The sequence below is a fragment of the Eumetopias jubatus genome, unplaced genomic scaffold (assembly GCF_037043125.1).
Source record: "Eumetopias jubatus isolate StellerSeaLion01/CBP00866 unplaced genomic scaffold, mEumJub1_p1.0 scaffold_8, whole genome shotgun sequence".
NCBI lineage: Eukaryota > Metazoa > Chordata > Mammalia > Carnivora > Otariidae > Eumetopias > Eumetopias jubatus.
In genome coordinates, this window is record NW_028274814.1 from 104,958,714 (window position 1) to 104,976,095 (window position 17,382).

The 17,382-nt window shown below is 41.0% G+C and overlaps 1 protein-coding gene and 1 pseudogene across 1 annotated transcript in view; one reads left to right on the forward strand and one right to left on the reverse strand.

The window, feature by feature from the left end:
- The first annotated feature begins 3,938 nt into the window (after positions 1 to 3,938).
- The window catches only part of ACSS3 (acyl-CoA synthetase short chain family member 3), a 145,846-nt gene continuing 132,402 nt past the window's right edge, over positions 3,939 to 17,382 (forward strand). Inside the window, exon 1 of the mRNA XM_028105411.2 lies at positions 3,939 to 4,349. Coding sequence (XP_027961212.1) covers positions 4,036 to 4,349 — 314 coding nt within the window. The 5' untranslated portion in view covers positions 3,939 to 4,035. The remainder of the gene's footprint in view (positions 4,350 to 17,382) is intronic.
- Positions 11,113 to 12,695, reverse strand: LOC114210966 (importin subunit alpha-1 pseudogene; annotated as a pseudogene).

A 17,382-nucleotide genomic window follows, 5' to 3' on the forward strand; every position in this document is an offset into this window, starting at 1 on the left:
TTAATGGGAATGCAAATTGGTACAGCCAGTGTGGAAAACAGTGGGGAGTTTCCTCAAAAAATTAAAAAAAAAAACTACCTAATCACACTAGTGGGTGTTTACCCTAAGAATACAAAAATACTAATTTGAAGGGATATGTGCACCCCTATGATTATTGCAGCATTATATTATTATAATTTATAATATTATAATATTATTTATAATAGCCAAACTATGGAAGCAGCCCAAGTGTCCATCTATAGATAAATGGGTAAAGAAGATATGTTACATATACACAATGGAATATTGTTCGGCCATAAAAAAGGAATGAAACCTTTCCATTTGCAACAACATGGATAGTGATAGAGAGAATACTGCTGAGTGAAGCAAGTCAGAGAAGACAAATACCATATGATCTCACTCATATATGGAATTTAAGAAACAAAATAAATGAGCAAAGAGAAAGAGAGAGAGAGAGAGAGACAAATCAAGAAACAGACCCTAGAGAATAAACTGATGGCTACCAAAGGGGAGGTCAGTGAGTGGATGGGGCAGGTAGGGGATAGGGATTAAAGAGTACACTTATTATGACGAAAAAATAAAATAAAATACATGAAAAAAAGAAAAAGTATATATACAATTTATTGGCACACAAGAAAATAAATATTTTGTATCAAAAAGCCAGAGTTTTAGAGGGGCAAACATTGAAAAGATTGCGATTATCCTGTCCCCAAATTAGTTTAAAACACAGCTTTATTTTTTGAAGCAGTATAGAATGTACATGCATATTTAAATGAAAATAATTTTTTCAAAATTTTCTGATTCTAAACTTTCAGGTATGTCAATGAAGCTGGAGGTTTTTGAGATTGTCCTTTAGGCTTGGTCGGTTGTTCATAGGCTTTGTTGCTGTCCAATATTAGCTTGCTTTGCTAGTGCCCTGACGCTAATCAATGTGTACATATTTAAACCTTGCAACAATAGTGTGAGGTAAGAATTATGAGCCTCAGAATATAGATAACTGATATTACAGTGTAGAAGAGTTAATAAGTTTTCCAAATTTCTACCTAATAAGTGGCAGTACTAGTATTCAAACTGAGACTCTGGGTAATGTTAAGTTCAGTGGCCAGTCAACAGGCTTTGAGTGTCTTAATTTAAAGGCCAATGGTGCACCCTCAGGCTCCGGCCTGCATTTGACATTATTTTGCACTTCTGTACTGAGCTCCAGGAAAAATTTCTAGTCTCATTGGTCACCCTTGTTCTACTTGTCCACTCTATTTCTTGCCTTTGCTGGACTGTGCCTTCACTCACATCTGATTTGGAACTTAACATTAACGATCTATTTTGTACAATTACTTAAAATAAGACGGTGTACTGCCAGGTCCCGAGAAAATGGTTTCACCCAGCAATTCAGGGGTCTAACTTTGTCTCACACAATCTTTTTTTTTTTTAAAGATTTTATTTATTTATTCATGAGAGATAGAGGGAGAGAGAGAGAGAGAAGCAGAGGGAGAAGCAGGCTCCCAAAGGAGCAGGGAGCCCGATGTGGGACTCGATTCCAGGACCCTGGGATCATGACCTGAGCTGAAGGCAGACACGTAACCATCTGAGCCACCCAGGCGCCCTCACACAATCTTTTAATTAGTGTGTGTTTTTAAGCCCTTAACCTTCATTCTGAACCTTCAGAGGAAACCAGGGCCTCAAAATCCTGACACATTCCAGATTTCTGAAGAGGAAATCCCTTTACTTGACCAAAAGCAGTTAAATTCAGGACCCTCCCCACCCTAAAGTGACCCTGTGAGTCATATAACAATGAATCCATCTTCTTTCCATTCTCTCGTTTGGTTTCTTTTCTCCTATTCTCTTTGTCCTTGTGGCTTTTTGCCACCACTATCACTGTCACTCTTTGATTCTCTTTCAGCAGGCTTCTAGGAATGGATGTGGGAATTCAATTTGTCATATTTTACTGGGAGTCTAAAATCAATCTTCCTTCCTTCCTCCCTTCCTTTCTTCTTTCCTTCCTTGTTTCTTACTCTCTCTGTCTCTTTCTAAATAGGAAGATGATCAGCTTGGTGCAAAAACCACGGATTTCGGAGTCAGATTCCCTACCTTATTCAAGTCATGGCACACAGAGAAAATGATACTATTCGTAAAGTATGCTGGGGTAAGGGACAGGAGTGGAGTGAACTGACCCTGAGTGAGCCCTCTACCTTGAAGCATGGTGATCAGTATCATTGGCACACAGGTATTTAAAGGTATAGGGGCTGCCAAGCTCTGAGTATTAACAAAGTCTGAATCCTGTTTTGCTGGGTAGCTGCATTAACCTATCTCTAAGCTCCATTTGTAAACAGGCGGATTATAGTTTCCACTTCTTTGTACTTTTTTTGAAAATCACAGGAACTATTTGAAAAGATAGCACCACGAATATACAAAGTGCCAAGAAACTGTCTGCTTCCCTCCTTCAAATATCCCCCAACAAACCACATCTTGCTTGCAGTGTAGGTACTCACGTATTTGTTAAACAAATGACTGACGTGGACATCATTATAATACAATAGGGGATAATTTGGAATCAAGTAATCTTAAATACCAGGAAGCAACATTAAGCAACTGGACAGAGGAAAGCAGGGGGCTAGGAGGTTAAATGGCTTTATCTCTGAGTTCAAGAGGTAGTGAATGTCTCTTGCTACTGGAAGTCCTTCAATCTGAAGCCGTTGGAAGGAATAAAGTAGGCTGCCGGTGTCAGGAAAAAGTCTAGTGCCTTGTTTCTCAGTTCAAAGTGGTTATTTAAATTTTCTTTGTTTTGCATTAGATTTGTCTCTGTTGTTGTTTTTTAACCTTTATCTCCACATTATTCTTTTCCTGCAGAGTAATCTGATTTTACAGCTTCTCAAGTTTACAATCCTTCCTAGGGTCAGGGGCATTCCAGTATTTCTCACCTCAGATTTGGGAATACACATCTTTACATTTAAAACCGCAAATGCTAAGGCAAACAGGATTGCATCTGAATTTCACTTGGGTGTAAAAAACAGTGAAGGAGCTTCTAGAACGTTAAGCCCAGATAGTAATTTATACTGCCTTTGTCTTTTAATTTTCCCCAGCTTCCTCTTTGTCTTTTGTTTGATTCACTTTACCTTTATTTAGCTCCTCCTTTTGGCTTCCCCCACCCCACCCACCACCCATCAAGAAAAGGGCCCCAGAAACTCCAGAGGCAAATTGGAGGGGAAGAAATGCAACAAGTCCGTTCCGCTTTCCACCTCTAGATCTGTGGGAGGAGTCCGGGCAGCTGGTAGCTCCTCATCCCCGCGGGGTTGTCTTCCCCAGTAGCCGGTCAATCACTATTCCCCACTTTTGCGCAACCTTCCTCCACTCCTCCTACTGTCAGTAGTTGCGCAACCTCCTACTCCACTCCTCTCAGCTGTCATGAAATCCTGGAGCAGTCCTTGCCCTGGAGCCGCTGGTGTTTTTAATAACCAGGGACTGAGCTGAGTTTAAAAAAACAAACTAAGGAAACGAACACTGCAGGGGTCTTGCCGCAGAGCCCGGGGGTTTTGGTTTCCGCCGCAGGCCAGAGGCGATGCGTCTCCACCAGCTGGCTCCGCACAGATGGAGCCACAGAAACTGCGCACAACCTGTTTGTTTGAAAACTTGTTTGTTGAAAGCGAGATGGGTGCGTCGGCCTCCCCGGAGGTCCACTGGCGTGTCGGAGAAGGGAGGACGTTCTGCGGCAACAGGGCGCTTCTCGTGGGGGAGCCGCGCGGCTGGGGACGCACGCAGGGGCTGGATTTCTCCCGGTGTGGCCCCGGCCCCTACCCACCCCCCCACAGCCCCCACTCCAGCCTGTTGCTTCTCCCGCCGCTCCAGGTCGGCTTTTCCCGGCAGCCCTAGTGTGCCTTCCAAACTCCAGGGCCCCGGGCTCCCCTTGGGAGCTGCCTCCTCCTCCCGCCCGCTGCCCGCCACCTTCTGGAAGTCGGGAGCGCCCCGGCTGTCGCCTGAGGAGTGCACTCTGGGACCTCGAGCTGCACAGCTGGCGAGGGGGAGGCGGCCCAGCCGGCGGCGATGAAGCCGTCCTGGCTGCAGTGTCGCAAAGTCACTGGCGCCGGGGGACTCGGGGGATCCCTGCCTGGGTCCTCTCCGGCCCGGGGAGCCGGCCTGGCCCGCAGGGCGTACGTGGCCCCCGGCCCGCGGGGCGCTCTCGGGGCCCGGGGCTGCCGAGCGCTGTCGTCGGTCGGTGGTGGCGGCGAGTACAAGACCCACTTCGCGGCCTCGGTGGCCGACCCCGAGCGGTTCTGGGGCAAAGCAGCCGAGCAAATCAGCTGGTACAAGCCCTGGACCAAAACGCTGGAGAACAGATACCCGCCTTCCACGAGTTGGTGAGTGACTCCTTCGCCAAGCCAGATCTCTCATGACTTTTGGGCGACTGGGCTCAACATCCCTTTCACGGGGAACCTGGCATTGTATTAGGAAAGAAATTCAAGACTGGAGATGTGCTCAGATCTTTCGATTTGTTTTTAATTTAAATTTTATGGTCACCTCTCCTGCCTTCTCTTGAGGGATTGGGTTACTCATTATAAGGCCAGTTTCCAATGGCCCAGAGATTTACCAGTATGGCAGGGCTGTACTTGGCACTGGGGATGTTACACGGACTAAAGCAGGGGTCTGTCTCCGGGGACAGCCCCGTCTAGTATGGGAAACAGCCACGGAAACAAATGCCAACAGTGTGATAAACTAGGGAAGTATTACCAAGTATCCACACGCTGCAGGGAGGCAGAGAATTGAGGAAAGACTTAAGTAAAATCACACCTAAGTAGAGTTTGGGAGGGTGGGTATATCTTAGCAAGATGAGAAGGATCTAATTATTAAAGACCAGGGATTGGAAAACAGGCTGAAATTTGACTGTTACTATGGTTGCAAATAATTGTGTTGGCTGGAGAGGTGGGAGAAGGGGCCGGTGAACCAGCTTGGATTAGATCCATAGCGCTGTTGTCTGTGTGAAGGTGCAATATGAGGTACTCCAAAATTATGCACATATAGGCCAGGTGGTGCTAGAAATCATGGTAGGAGTACTTTTTTTTTTTTTTGGTCTAGAGTTGCAGTTTTAAGTAGCTATAAACATTATTTTTACATTACAACAAAACAGATACATTGTAGAATAAATGCCAAACTTGTCAGAATAGTAAGGGTGAGGCGCACAGTCTATGAAAAGTCAGAGTTGTGGCTGCCGGTTCAGCTAGGTGCCTAGTAAGAATGTGGTTGCTCTCATCTGCCAGCCATTAGGGAGAGATGTTTCCTGTAAAAGTTTGAGAAACACTGCAGTGGGGTTCCCCAAGTTCCCAAATTCCCAGTAGTGAGGCAGGGCAATGACACAGTCAGGTTTGCATTTGATAAATGTCTCCTTGTTGAAATGGAGAAAGGCAAGCCAACCAGAGCCTATTCTGTATTGTCGTCATGCCCTCTCTTCGTCGTTTGGAACAATTTACATAGTTTTCCCTTTAGAATCTGAGCACCTTTTCTCTTCTGGTTTAAGTTTTTCAGTAGAGTTTGAATAACTCTCTTTGATAAGCCTGACAGTGATCCAAGCACTATGTGTATTTATATGTCTAAGTCTATATGTATACATATATTTATGTGTGTGTATATAGTATACTTATGTAGACAAATCAGCACACATAGACATATAAGTACACACACACACACATACACACATATATGCCAATGAGTCATGATGACTAAGAGCATGGTCTGTGGAACCAGAATACTGGGCTTGAGTTCTCGGTCTCCCAGTTACTGGCTGTGTGTTCACAGCCGAGTTACTTAATCTCTCTGCTTCAGTGTTCTCATATATAAATGTGGAAATATTATGAGGCTTAAATGGGTAAAGAATTAAGACCATGTCTTGGATGAAATAGACTTTATAAATGTTGGAGGAAGAGTAGCTAGCTGTCTTTCCACTCTTACACCACAGTTCTTTCAGGAACAGGAAACCCTCCTTGTGTTTCTTAGATCAAAACAAAGATTATGGTCTTTCCTAAGAGTGTGTTCTCAAAGTTCTGTGTCTACATATCTGTCATAAAGTATGGTATTGAAAATGATTTATGTGACCACCCCCCACCTTAAAACCATGTGCAGAGAAGTTAATTAAGAAGTCATGGGGATATTCCAAGTAAAAACCAGTAAGGGCCAGATATAAGGCAGTGGCAGTGACAATGGAAGGGAAAGCACAGGTTTCTAGAGCTTTGGTTGGGGTTGGCAGGGGCCCAAGTGAGTGCAGAGAATGTGGAAGTCAAAGGTCCATCAAATAGGTATTTTAGACCTGGAGATTTTTTTTTTTTTTTAAGATTTTATTCATTTCTTTGAGAGAGAGAGACAGCACAAGAGATGGGGAAGAGCAGAGGGAGAGGGAGAAGCAGACTCCCCTGCTGATCAGGGAGCCCATGCGGGGCTGGATCCTAGGACCCTGAGATCATGACTTCAGCTGAAGGCAGCCGCTTAACCGACGGAGCCACCTGTGTGTTCTTGACCTGGAGATTTTCTAACTTGTTTTTTCTTCTTAAATCTCTAATTGTTTGCCTAAATTTTCTAAAATTGTGTGCATTAAATGTTTTTAATGAAATTTTTGCGGAAGGGTCTTTGTATTTTGAAAAATTCAATACATTTTAGATCACTGACATTTGATAATACTGTATCTGAACTCCTCTGTCTTTGCACTCTTGGAATCACATGGCCATATCTGTTTGATAGCAGCCCAAAAGATCAAGGTGAATAAAGATAAGTCTTTGAGTTTGTATTTATTTCAGCAGTATGATTTGATCTTACTAAGAATTTTGGTTGGCAGAGCAGAGTTCGACAGGGAAATAGAGGTGGGAGACCATATAACTAAAACTTCATCAGTAAGCAGTTTCAATTTCAAATAGAATCCATTACTGTGTTAGACACGTATTTGAAGATACTCCTTATGGGTTAACAATTTTTTATGAAGCTAAATTCAAGGGCAGGATGAATGTCTTTCTCTTGTTTTGTCTTTATATCCCTAGGATCTAGGGCAGAGCTGACATAATGAGTTTAAAAAATGTTAGTAAAGTAACAGAATACATAGATGTGATGATTTTTGCTTCCATATGTCTTTGGGAGGTAGTAAGGGGATATGAGCAAAATTTGATGTGAAAGAGACTTGCTTATTTTCTGTGTATCTGGGATCTGGGTAATGGACATGTGGACATCCAAACCTTTAAGTAAACTGAGGAGGGGTTGCTGTAGCTTTCTTCTCCTAGATGGAGCTGACTTACATGGAATCAAGATCCTTGGTGCCCTTTGACTTCTCCATCTTCATTATAATCTTGTCTGTTTTCATGAAAGTAAACTCCCCTCAGCATCTGTAGGCCTGTCAAAAGCTCCAACACATAAATATTAATGCATATGAGCTTTCACAGTGGCATAAGCTAACTATCCAAGAGTAGCTTACAGATGCAGGAGTATGAACATGGAATAGAAATCCTTAAGGGTGATAAACTGAAGGGAGTTTCCATTGAAGTGAATAGCCCTGTAAAATACATTTCTGGTACTGTAATCTCTGAGATCTTTGAAAAATAAATCCCAATTACATGTAGGTGCTCTAGGAAGTTGTGAAGATCCACCTTTTCTCACAGTTTGGTGGTTAATTCACATTGTTGACACCTGGCTTTTGGGGTACTAAAGTCTCTATTTTAGAGACTTCAGTGGAAAACTGCAGTCAAAGGTGAAGCAATTAGAATTCCGAGTAATTTCTCTAATCCTGGAACAACAAAATGGATGTTTGGGTTATTTTCTCCTCATGAATTAGACATCCTGCTGCCTAGCCTGAAATTGAAATTCAGCTGCCACCCTCTGAAGTAAAGATTAGGCAGTCCACTTTTGCATTACTCATTGTGGTTTACTCTTCTGTCTAGGTCATCGGTTTGTTCTTTCTGTGCAAGCAATGCAAACCATTTTTTGCTTATTTTTATTTAAACGGCATTCCATGATAAGACTCTCATATATTATTTGATTTAGAATTTCATATATAACAACAGCGACCATAAGCTGAAAAGGAAGGACTCCAACTAAATGCAGATTATTAGAAAATGATTTCAACTTGGTTAACATTTCTATAATGGAAAGTGTGTAGGTTTTTCAACATGCAAGATCTCAGTCCCTTACTAGCTATGAAATAAAGGTTATTTAATTCCTCTAAGTCTTCAAATGGTCTATAAGAATTAAAGACATCAGTCGTTCACTTACTGTGTGGATACTACAGAGAAAATGATGGAAGAGATTGTGAAGGAACTTACCACATAGCAGCAAGGGAGACATACATTAAAAAAATTATCACAAAGCTATTTATTTAGAATTGCAATAGATACTATGAAATACAATGGTTAGTGGTGGATGTAACATAGTCTTCTCTAGAAGATCATGGAAGGAGTCTTGAGGAAATGATGTTTATACTGAGAACCCAATGAGCAGAGATTAGACAAAAGTGGGGAGGAACATTCCAGGCAAAGAGCACAGCATATGCAAAGGCCATGAGATATGAAGTAGCTCAGTAGATTGTAGAAACTGAAAGAAAGCTAATGCGGCTGGGGCTTAAGGAATGACAAGGAAATTATAAAGAAATGGAAGAAGAGGGCGCCTGGGTGGCTCAGATGGTTAAGCGTCTGCCTTCGGCTCGGGTCATGATCCCAGGGTCCTGGGATCGAGTCCTGCATCGGGCTCCCTGCTCCTTGGGAGCCTGCTTCTCCCTCTGCCTCTCTCTCTCTCTCTCTGTCTCTCATGAATAAATCAATAAAATCTTTAAAAAAAAAAAGAAATGGAAGAAGAGAGCCATATGGTAAATGGTCTTGTGAGTCATTTATGGAACTTTAGATTTTTTTGTGGTACATAACATGTCACATAATGGATGACCAAAACACGAATTTCCTACTTTTCTTTCTGCACTTGAAAAGGATAGGTATGAGTTCAGCCCCACCTCTGCCACTGACCTTGGGTAAGCTTCAATGTCCTTATTTGTAAAATGAGAATGATGGTAGTATCAGTTTTTTAGAATTATATGGGGGTAGGGAGGAGCTTGTAAAATGCTTGGGGCTGTGCCTGACACACAATACTAGGTATTAATGTCTTTGGAATATGGGAAAGATATTCCTTAAGCTAATGTGGTCCGGGAGGCTTTCAGAAATATGGTAGCATTTGAACTGGATCTTAAAATAGGACGTTAGAAGAAAAACACTTTTTTTGTGTGGGGAGCAAACATGACAAAGGCATGGAGGTTAGAAAGAATCAAGTGTGCTTATGTATAGTAGAACAGTTGGCTTGTAGAGGTTATTTTGAGTTACTGGTACAGTAGTCCCCCTTACCCAAGGGGAATACATTCAAAGACCACCAGTGGATGCCCGAAACTGTGGATAGTACTGAACCCTCATATGCTGTTTTTTTTTTCTATATGTACATACCTATCATAAAATTTAATTTGTAAACTAGGCAAAGTAACAGATTAACAGCAACTAATGAACTAGAACAATTATAACAATATACTCTAGTAAACATTATGTAAATGTGGTCTATTTCTCTCAAAATATCTTATACTGTACCCACCTTTCTTCTTCTTGTGATGGTGTGAGATGATAAGATGCCTATGTGATAAGATCAAGTGAAATGAATGACATAGGCCCTGTGACAAAATGTTAGGCCTGAGATTGACCCTAGGTAGCTGAAACAGCAGAGTGAAACCACAGTTAAGGGGGGGTGGGGGACACTACTGTACTCAAATTCAGAAGGTAGTTTCAGGATGGTGTCAGAAATCTTGGAATAGAAAGCAAAAGGATTTGCCTTCACTTCTTAGGCTACAAGTCACAACCTGACTCTAAGCCTGCAGGTAGGTTTTATTTGAGCCAGATACTGAGTTTTTGTTTCTGTAAGTAGTTCTCAGTATTTAAACATTGGAAGATTTCACCTAAAATCTACATTTCCACTATCAATTCAATTTTTGGTCTTCTTTTGACAAAAAAGTGGAATATCCAGCAGCTATGGGCAACACTTGGCTGGAACTGAGTAGCTGCCATCCCAAGCTAAATGCGACATCATGACTGCCTGGAAGTGGGGTTCAGGGAAGGAAGGGAGTTATGTATGGCAACTGCAGGAAAGTGAGTCAGATATCCAAGTTGAGGAATTGATTGTGAAATGAAACTTAATGGGCTGAAACCTGGAGGGGGCTTGCTGTAGGAGTATAGATTTGACTCTAAGTCGAAAAGACGTAGAGTTAAAGCCTGGCGAATGTTGAGTGGGGATGCGGGGTGGGTAGAGTTAAAGCCTGGCGAATGTTGAGTGGGGATGGGGGGTGGAGGGAGAGAGAGAGAGGAAGAGCACCATACTAAGAACTAAACTTTGAAGACAAGTAGGAAAAAAAATACCGTGTAAGAGTGGATGGGGCTTGGTCAAAGAAGTAGGAGAAGGAAGAGCAGGTTATTTCAGTGTCATGGAGTATGAAGAAGGGAAGAGATAAAAGTAGGAACGTCAGTAGAGGTCAAAGGCTCTGGGGATGTTTTAAGGCTATGGAGGATTGAAAGGGCAGTTCTGATTCAGAAATCCTCAGTGACTTTTCATAATGTGATGTCAGTGGAGAGTCGGAGGCCACGGCCAGAGCAGCCATTACGGAGTGAGCTGATGGTAGGTAAACATTCCATGGAGGAATTAGACAGAGACAGGAAGGGGAGACGGAATGACAGTGTGTAGACACACCTGAGCTATGAAATACTTTCCTCCCTCTCTTTACTTTTCCTTCCTCCCCTTTTAGGAGAAACCCATGGTTAAAGGCAGAAGTGAAGAAATCTGTGACATAGGAATGAAGGGAATTTTGCTTATTTTTTTTTTAAAGAAAAGAGTGGAATTTAATCGTTATTTACAAGACCCTGCAAGAGAGGAGATTCCACATAGAAATAAGAAACCCACTGAGAGGAGGAACTTCATTCAGGTTGTACAGTTTGGAACTGGTCAAGTAGAGTTTCAGTGTAAAAAGTGCTACAATAACAAAACACATTTAAAAAGAGTTCTTGGTGGAGAAACAGTAAGACAGACTTCTACCAAACAGAGTACACAACAAACAACTTTCTGCCTCAGCTGTACAATCTAAAAGTTAAAGGTCCTGGGAGTGCCATCCTGAACTTGGAACGTATAGCCCTCAGAGGTAGTTTCTGGCACAACATTCTGATCTTCCTATTTCTCTACAGAGAAATATTTCTCAATCAAGTTTAATGAAGCTTTGTACACAGACTCATTTTCATGGTTTTGTAGAGCTTCAATTTTGCCCAAACTTCCACATTCTTCAATCATTATACTAAGTTTCTCAGTTTCACCTAGTTTCTCAGCAGCCTGAAAGATGTTTGAAATGGCATCCAGAATAACCAGAATAATTTTGGTATCTTTTGCAGTTAAGAGGTTCATCAGTGGTTCTGTTATGCCACAATGAACGAGGTATACAATCTGTTCAGCTGTCCCACCACTTGTATAGTTGGTCACAGCCTAGATAGCTTCCTTTTGTGTCTTAAAGTCTGCCTTAGAGAGAACACCAATGAGGAATGGGACTAATCCATGATTCACAACCTGCTGTATCTGGTCCTGGCAACCAGCTATGATGTTTGACATTGTCCACGTAGCTTCCTTCTGAATATTAGTTTTGGGGTTCGTTAGGACTGGGAAAAACAGCAAGTATTACAACCTGAGTCTGTTCATCTGTCCGGGACACAGTGACAGTATTTCCTATGGCTCTTGGTGCAGGAGTCACAATGGGCAATTCAGTAGCTCCTAGAAGCTTCACAAGCTGGGGCACAACTCCTGTTTTCACAACCATTTCAGTCCGTTCATTTGGACCATCAATAAGGTAGGAAATGGCCCAGCAGGTATCTGCCAATACTTCTGGATCATCATGATGCAAGAGATGAACTAAGGTAGGAAGAATCTGCTCAACAGCATCTAATGGGGGTGCAGGATTCTTGTCGCGACAAAGGTTTGAAAGTGTCCAAGTAAGGTTACATAAGTAACCACATGCTAAAGATGACATATCAGGAACTGCAAGGAGAGCCAATAGTGGCTCAACTGCCCCATACTTGATAACCAAGTCTCGAAAAACTGAACCATCACCTGCAATGTTTCCTAGAGCCCGTACAGCTTGTTCACTGATGTGGGCATGGGAAGATGCCAACAGAGAAATGAATGCTGGGATAGCACCTCCATCTACCACAGCCTTGGTCTGTTCTGATGCCCCAGAAACAATGTTAGTGAGAGCCCAAGCAGATTCAAACTGAATGGGACTACAATCAGTTCTGCCCAAGAAGGACACAAATTTTGGAATCAAACCAGCCCGGATTATGTTGTCTATGGGGGGCTGTTTTTCCCTAGAAAGCAGTTTCCTAGCAGCTTGAGTAGCCTGGAGCTGGCTTTCCAAATTGTTGCTATTTATGCCTTTGACAATGTCATCAACAGACCAATTTACAGTGCCCTGGTTGTTGAGGTTTTCCTGTAGTGGAGAGGTAGCATCATCAGGAAATGAGCTTAACGTTTCTCCTTTTCAGCATCTGGTCATCCTTCTTAGCTTTCCTCAGCTCCACATTAACTTCTATTCGGCGCCGCCTCATTTCTGTACTGTCTTTCCCCTTGTTCTTGAATCTGTTAAGGTGGGCAGCTGGTGAATTAGCATTCTCGTTGGTGGACATGGTTATGAGACAAAGGGAGAAAGCTACACGACCAGCTCAGGCTTCCACAGGAGGTGGTCTGGGGAGTGCAGGCTGCAGGTCAGCTGCCCTCAAAACGTCCACCACGAATCACCCCAAAGACGGTGTGGCTTGTGCAGCCGGCCGGCGCGATTTAAATTTCCGGAATTTTGCTTATTTTGAAACCTGTTTCTCATCAACAGGTCTCCCTGTTTTTGCAAGTTGAACTTTGTGTGGTCTTATCTTTTTTTGTTTAGATACTAGATGTTCCTGGAAGAAACTCCATGGAAAAGTCTAAACAATGCAATAAAGAGCTACTCAGCCAATCTGTGTTCTTGTTATATACTGTAGCAATTCTATTTCTCTAGATAGTTACACATTTGATTGCGAGTTTAACCAGGGAAGATAAGGAGGCAGTTGAAAAGGGATGAAATAATTAGTATTTGTTGATTTACTAAATTATTCTCAGGTTATTAGGCATTTGTAAGTAAGTGGCTCAGAGCAGGGGGGAAAAAGTTCTTTATTTGCAACTTTTCTGTGAGTTTGACTTTGTTTCCAAGGAAAACAAATAAGGAAAATATAATGTGGATTTTATGCAACCGGAAAGTAGTTTAATTTCCCTATTGAATTTTGGTACTTTGGCAATCCATTGGTCAGCCACGTTAAACTATTTGGGAAATTTAGTCTTTTTTTTTTTAACTTATGAAGATTCTGTGAATTTTCCTTCATATTTATCAGATTTTATTAAAATGATATTTAATTCTGGTTTGAAGGTAGAGGTTTACCTAAAGATGAAAAATTTATCCCTTTTTGACAAACTCTAAATGAAATGAATTTATTCATAATATTCTGCACAGTACAGGCATATATAAATTTAAATTATCATTTTTCTATAAATACAAAAAATATTTTAAGAAGGTACATGGTCAGCATGAAAAATGGCCTGTTAGAAATACGGTCCGGCAGAATAACCTCATGGAGAAAGACCAGTTTTAAAAGATGGGCCTTATTTTATATTCTGAAGGTCAGCAGCTTGATGCTGTGCCATATCTAATTTTCTCAGTCCGTCATGCTGCTGAACCTCCAGGACAGAACAGAGTGAACTACAGGAATGCTGCCATTACTTAAGCAAGGATGGATTGCCTGACAAATGGCACAATCAATGAACAATGCAAATTCAATCAGCTGTGACCGGATCAACTACCAGGTGCATGGGAAAATCCAAACTCTTAGCACCTCCTGGAAAGTGGCTTACTTTTCCTTTGTTCGTGCCATATACTATTAGGTGAGAAAAAAAAAAATCCAGTGGTTGAAATTATTGCTTCTGCTGCTACTGCTTTTTTTTTTTTTAAAGAATTCTACTTTCATAAGCAACAAGCAGCAACTCCTTGCTTTCCATGGTGGTGTGACATTTGCAAGAGAAATATGGAGGAGGCTGATGAATTTTTGTGACAATATATGAATCTAATAACCTCTTTAAATTACAATTTCAGAAGCACATCTGAATGTGGAACTAAAATCCTTTATCTAAACCGTGGAGATAGAGAACTTACTATAAAAGAGAGTAATTATATTTGCTTTTGCTGGAATTATGGCTAAATGAGGTAAAAGACAGTGCATAGAAAGGAGGAGTACTATTCTTATGATATCTAGGAAAGTCGAAGTTTAAGAATTTTGAGTTTCGGGACACCTGGGTGGCTCAGTCGTTTAAGCGTCTGCCTTGGGCTCAGGTCATGTTCCTGAAGTCCCCGGATCCCTGCTAAGGGGGGAGCCTACTTGCGCTTCTCCTTCTGCATCTCCCCCCAACCCCACTCAGGCTCTTTCTCTTGCTCACTCTATCTCAAATAAATAAATAAATAAATAAATAAAATCTTTTTAAAAAGAGGATTTTGAGTTTGAAGTAGTCCAGTGGAAAGTCCTAGAATAGCTAAAATAAATAAATAAATAAAAACTTTCAAATTCTAAGTTAGAGGGAAGTAGAATTTAATTTATGGCTTTTAGGTTAATAGCGAATTTTGCAGATTTAAAATATAAATGTTTCTAAGTGGGAGAAAAGCAATTAAATTCTGTAGGTCTTGGAGTTAAGAGGTAACTCTAGACAATAAGAATACCTTCTGCTTAGGTTTTGATATTAGAATAAAAACATTTCCCAAGTAAAGTCTTTCAAGACATCTCTCCTAAGTGGATGTATCAGTTAAGTAAAATAACTTTGGGAAGATTAAAAAAAAGAATGAATGCTCAGTATCTACAGTAGACATGACCAATATAGATGTTTGTAAAAAAAATTAGTAAGATAGATAATTGTCAAAGGGACATAGGATCAGTATTATTGACTGTTTGCTAAATAACTAAGCAAAAGCATTGGAGCTTAGAAAAGTGTACTTTTATACTAATCTACCTTTGCCTTCTCTCCACAGTTCTTCTTATTTTCATAGAGTTTTACTGATTCTCATTGAGAGTTAAGTGCTTTTCTAAACCACAAATGCCCTGACTTTGCCTTCCTCCCAACGCCCCTCCTTAATCAAGGCCCAATGAAGTTTGCCAGTTACCAACGGGAGTTTGTTAGATACCTCATTTTGGTGGGTAGGGGAATAAAAAGTCGAGGATCATTATTAGTGGAGAAAACAAATTGATACCTAGGTTAAAATTCTGCCTGCACTGTGTGAAACGGTGCTTTCCCCCAAGTAATTGTAAAATGGCGGAATTTATAAAATTGGTCTGCGATGGGTATTATTGTTCAGTGGTATCTGTTCTCCTCTATGTCAGGCACACAAAAGGATTGGATGTCCCCATATACACGCGGAGATACGTGGCTAGCTGTGGCTAATGCAGTGAGAGGAGGAGGGTGTGTCACTTGAGGGTGAAGCCTTTATTTGCAAGAGCTTCCATCCTAATCTTCTGGTGTGCTGTGGCCCTCTTGAGGCACACGTGGAATAGAAGTCCTCTGCACCTATCAATGCAAGAGAAATGCATTGATAACAGATCTGGGGAGTCCACTTGAACCCGCAGTGAAGTTGCATGAATAAGAAATAAACATTTATTTTTGCAAGTCACAGAGAGTTTGCGATTGTTACTGTGGTGTAATCCAGCCTATCCTTCCTGATTGAGAGGGCAACAATAATAACTTTATAGGATTGTTGGAATGAATCATGTGCTGGTATACATAGTGTCCAGCATATAGTAAAAACAGCTAGGCTTTTTTGTGTCCATGCTATGAGCCAGGTACAATACTGAGTGCTATAATTTATGTAATATTTAAAACCACCCTGTGAGATAGGGTCAGTTTTTATTCTGATTAAAATGGGTGTGGAAATGGAGATATGGACAGTTTAAGAAACTTGCCTAAACTCATAAAACTAGTAAGTAGCAGATCTAGGATTTTTGAACCCAGGCAGACTGAATTTAGCTTCTATACTCCATCTAAGTGCTACATTACGGGGGCGCCGGGGTGGCTCAGTCAGTTAAATGCCAGACTCTTGATTTCAGCGCAGGTCATGATCTCAGGGTCCTGAGATCAAGCCCCACATCAGGCTGGTGCTGGGCATGGAGCCTGCTGAAGATTCTCTCTCCCCTCTCCCTCTGCCCCTCCCTACCCCCACACGTGCGCTCTCTCTCTCTAATAAATACATACGTAAATAAAAACTATGTTATAGTGTTTCTATACTAAGAGTCTCAGTTAATTTTAGCTTTTCTTCCTTTTCTTATTCCTTCTCCATTGAAACCACTAAAAGTAATTTAAAACACCTGGATTTAATTCTTAGAAACATTTGGAAAATATCCACATTATATATGGAGTAGTAGATTGATACTTTTTGAAAAAAATGAACTATGTTTTGTATGTAAATATTTAAAATGTGTACAACAGTCCCAGAGTTGGGGAGAGGGAGGCTTTATATTAATTGTTACCCACTTTGGAAATGTTTCCTGGACGCTAGAAAACAGTATTAATCTTCTCTCTAAAAAATGCTCTCTTGGTTTTTTGGCTTAAGGAAAATCTATAATGACCACATTATTCATTGCTTGCAATATGCTTTAATATTACTTTTACTAGAACCTGGTGATAAATAGCTTAATTAATTCATGTAAGTATGAATATTTGAAAATTTTTCTTTCCTCCAACCTCTCAATAAAAGAAAATACTGGACTTCTTATATGTGTATAATTATGGAACTTGTTGATTTTATTTACTGCGTTTATTACTGATTTACACAGTCATATGCAGTATTCTTTCTTGTTTTTCTTCCATTGCTTTTCCTCTTGACCCTAGGGCCTGGTGGACAAACCTTGCTAAATGGCTCACACTAAGTGCAGAGATGTGTTTCTCAGGAATCCTATTGTATACAGCTCTTATATATATTGACATATAATTGATCAATAATATATGACCATATTTTTTGAAATTCAGCACAAGGACAATGAGTTGCGGGCTCTCTCACTTACTTGTGTTATTCCATAGTTGTTGCCAAACATTGGGGAACAAATCCTCTAAGAATGTTAAATGCTTCCTTTGAGTGTTTAGGGGGTGTGCCACAATAAGACTTGGGATATTCGTAGAGTCTCTGATAGGGAACGCACATGTGGTTATTCTCTGGCTCATGCCAGAGCTATTCCTTTCTTTCATGCTGATGGATTATTTCTCAGTAATGATAATAATAATGGTAACAACTATGGGAATACAGAGGCAGGTAAC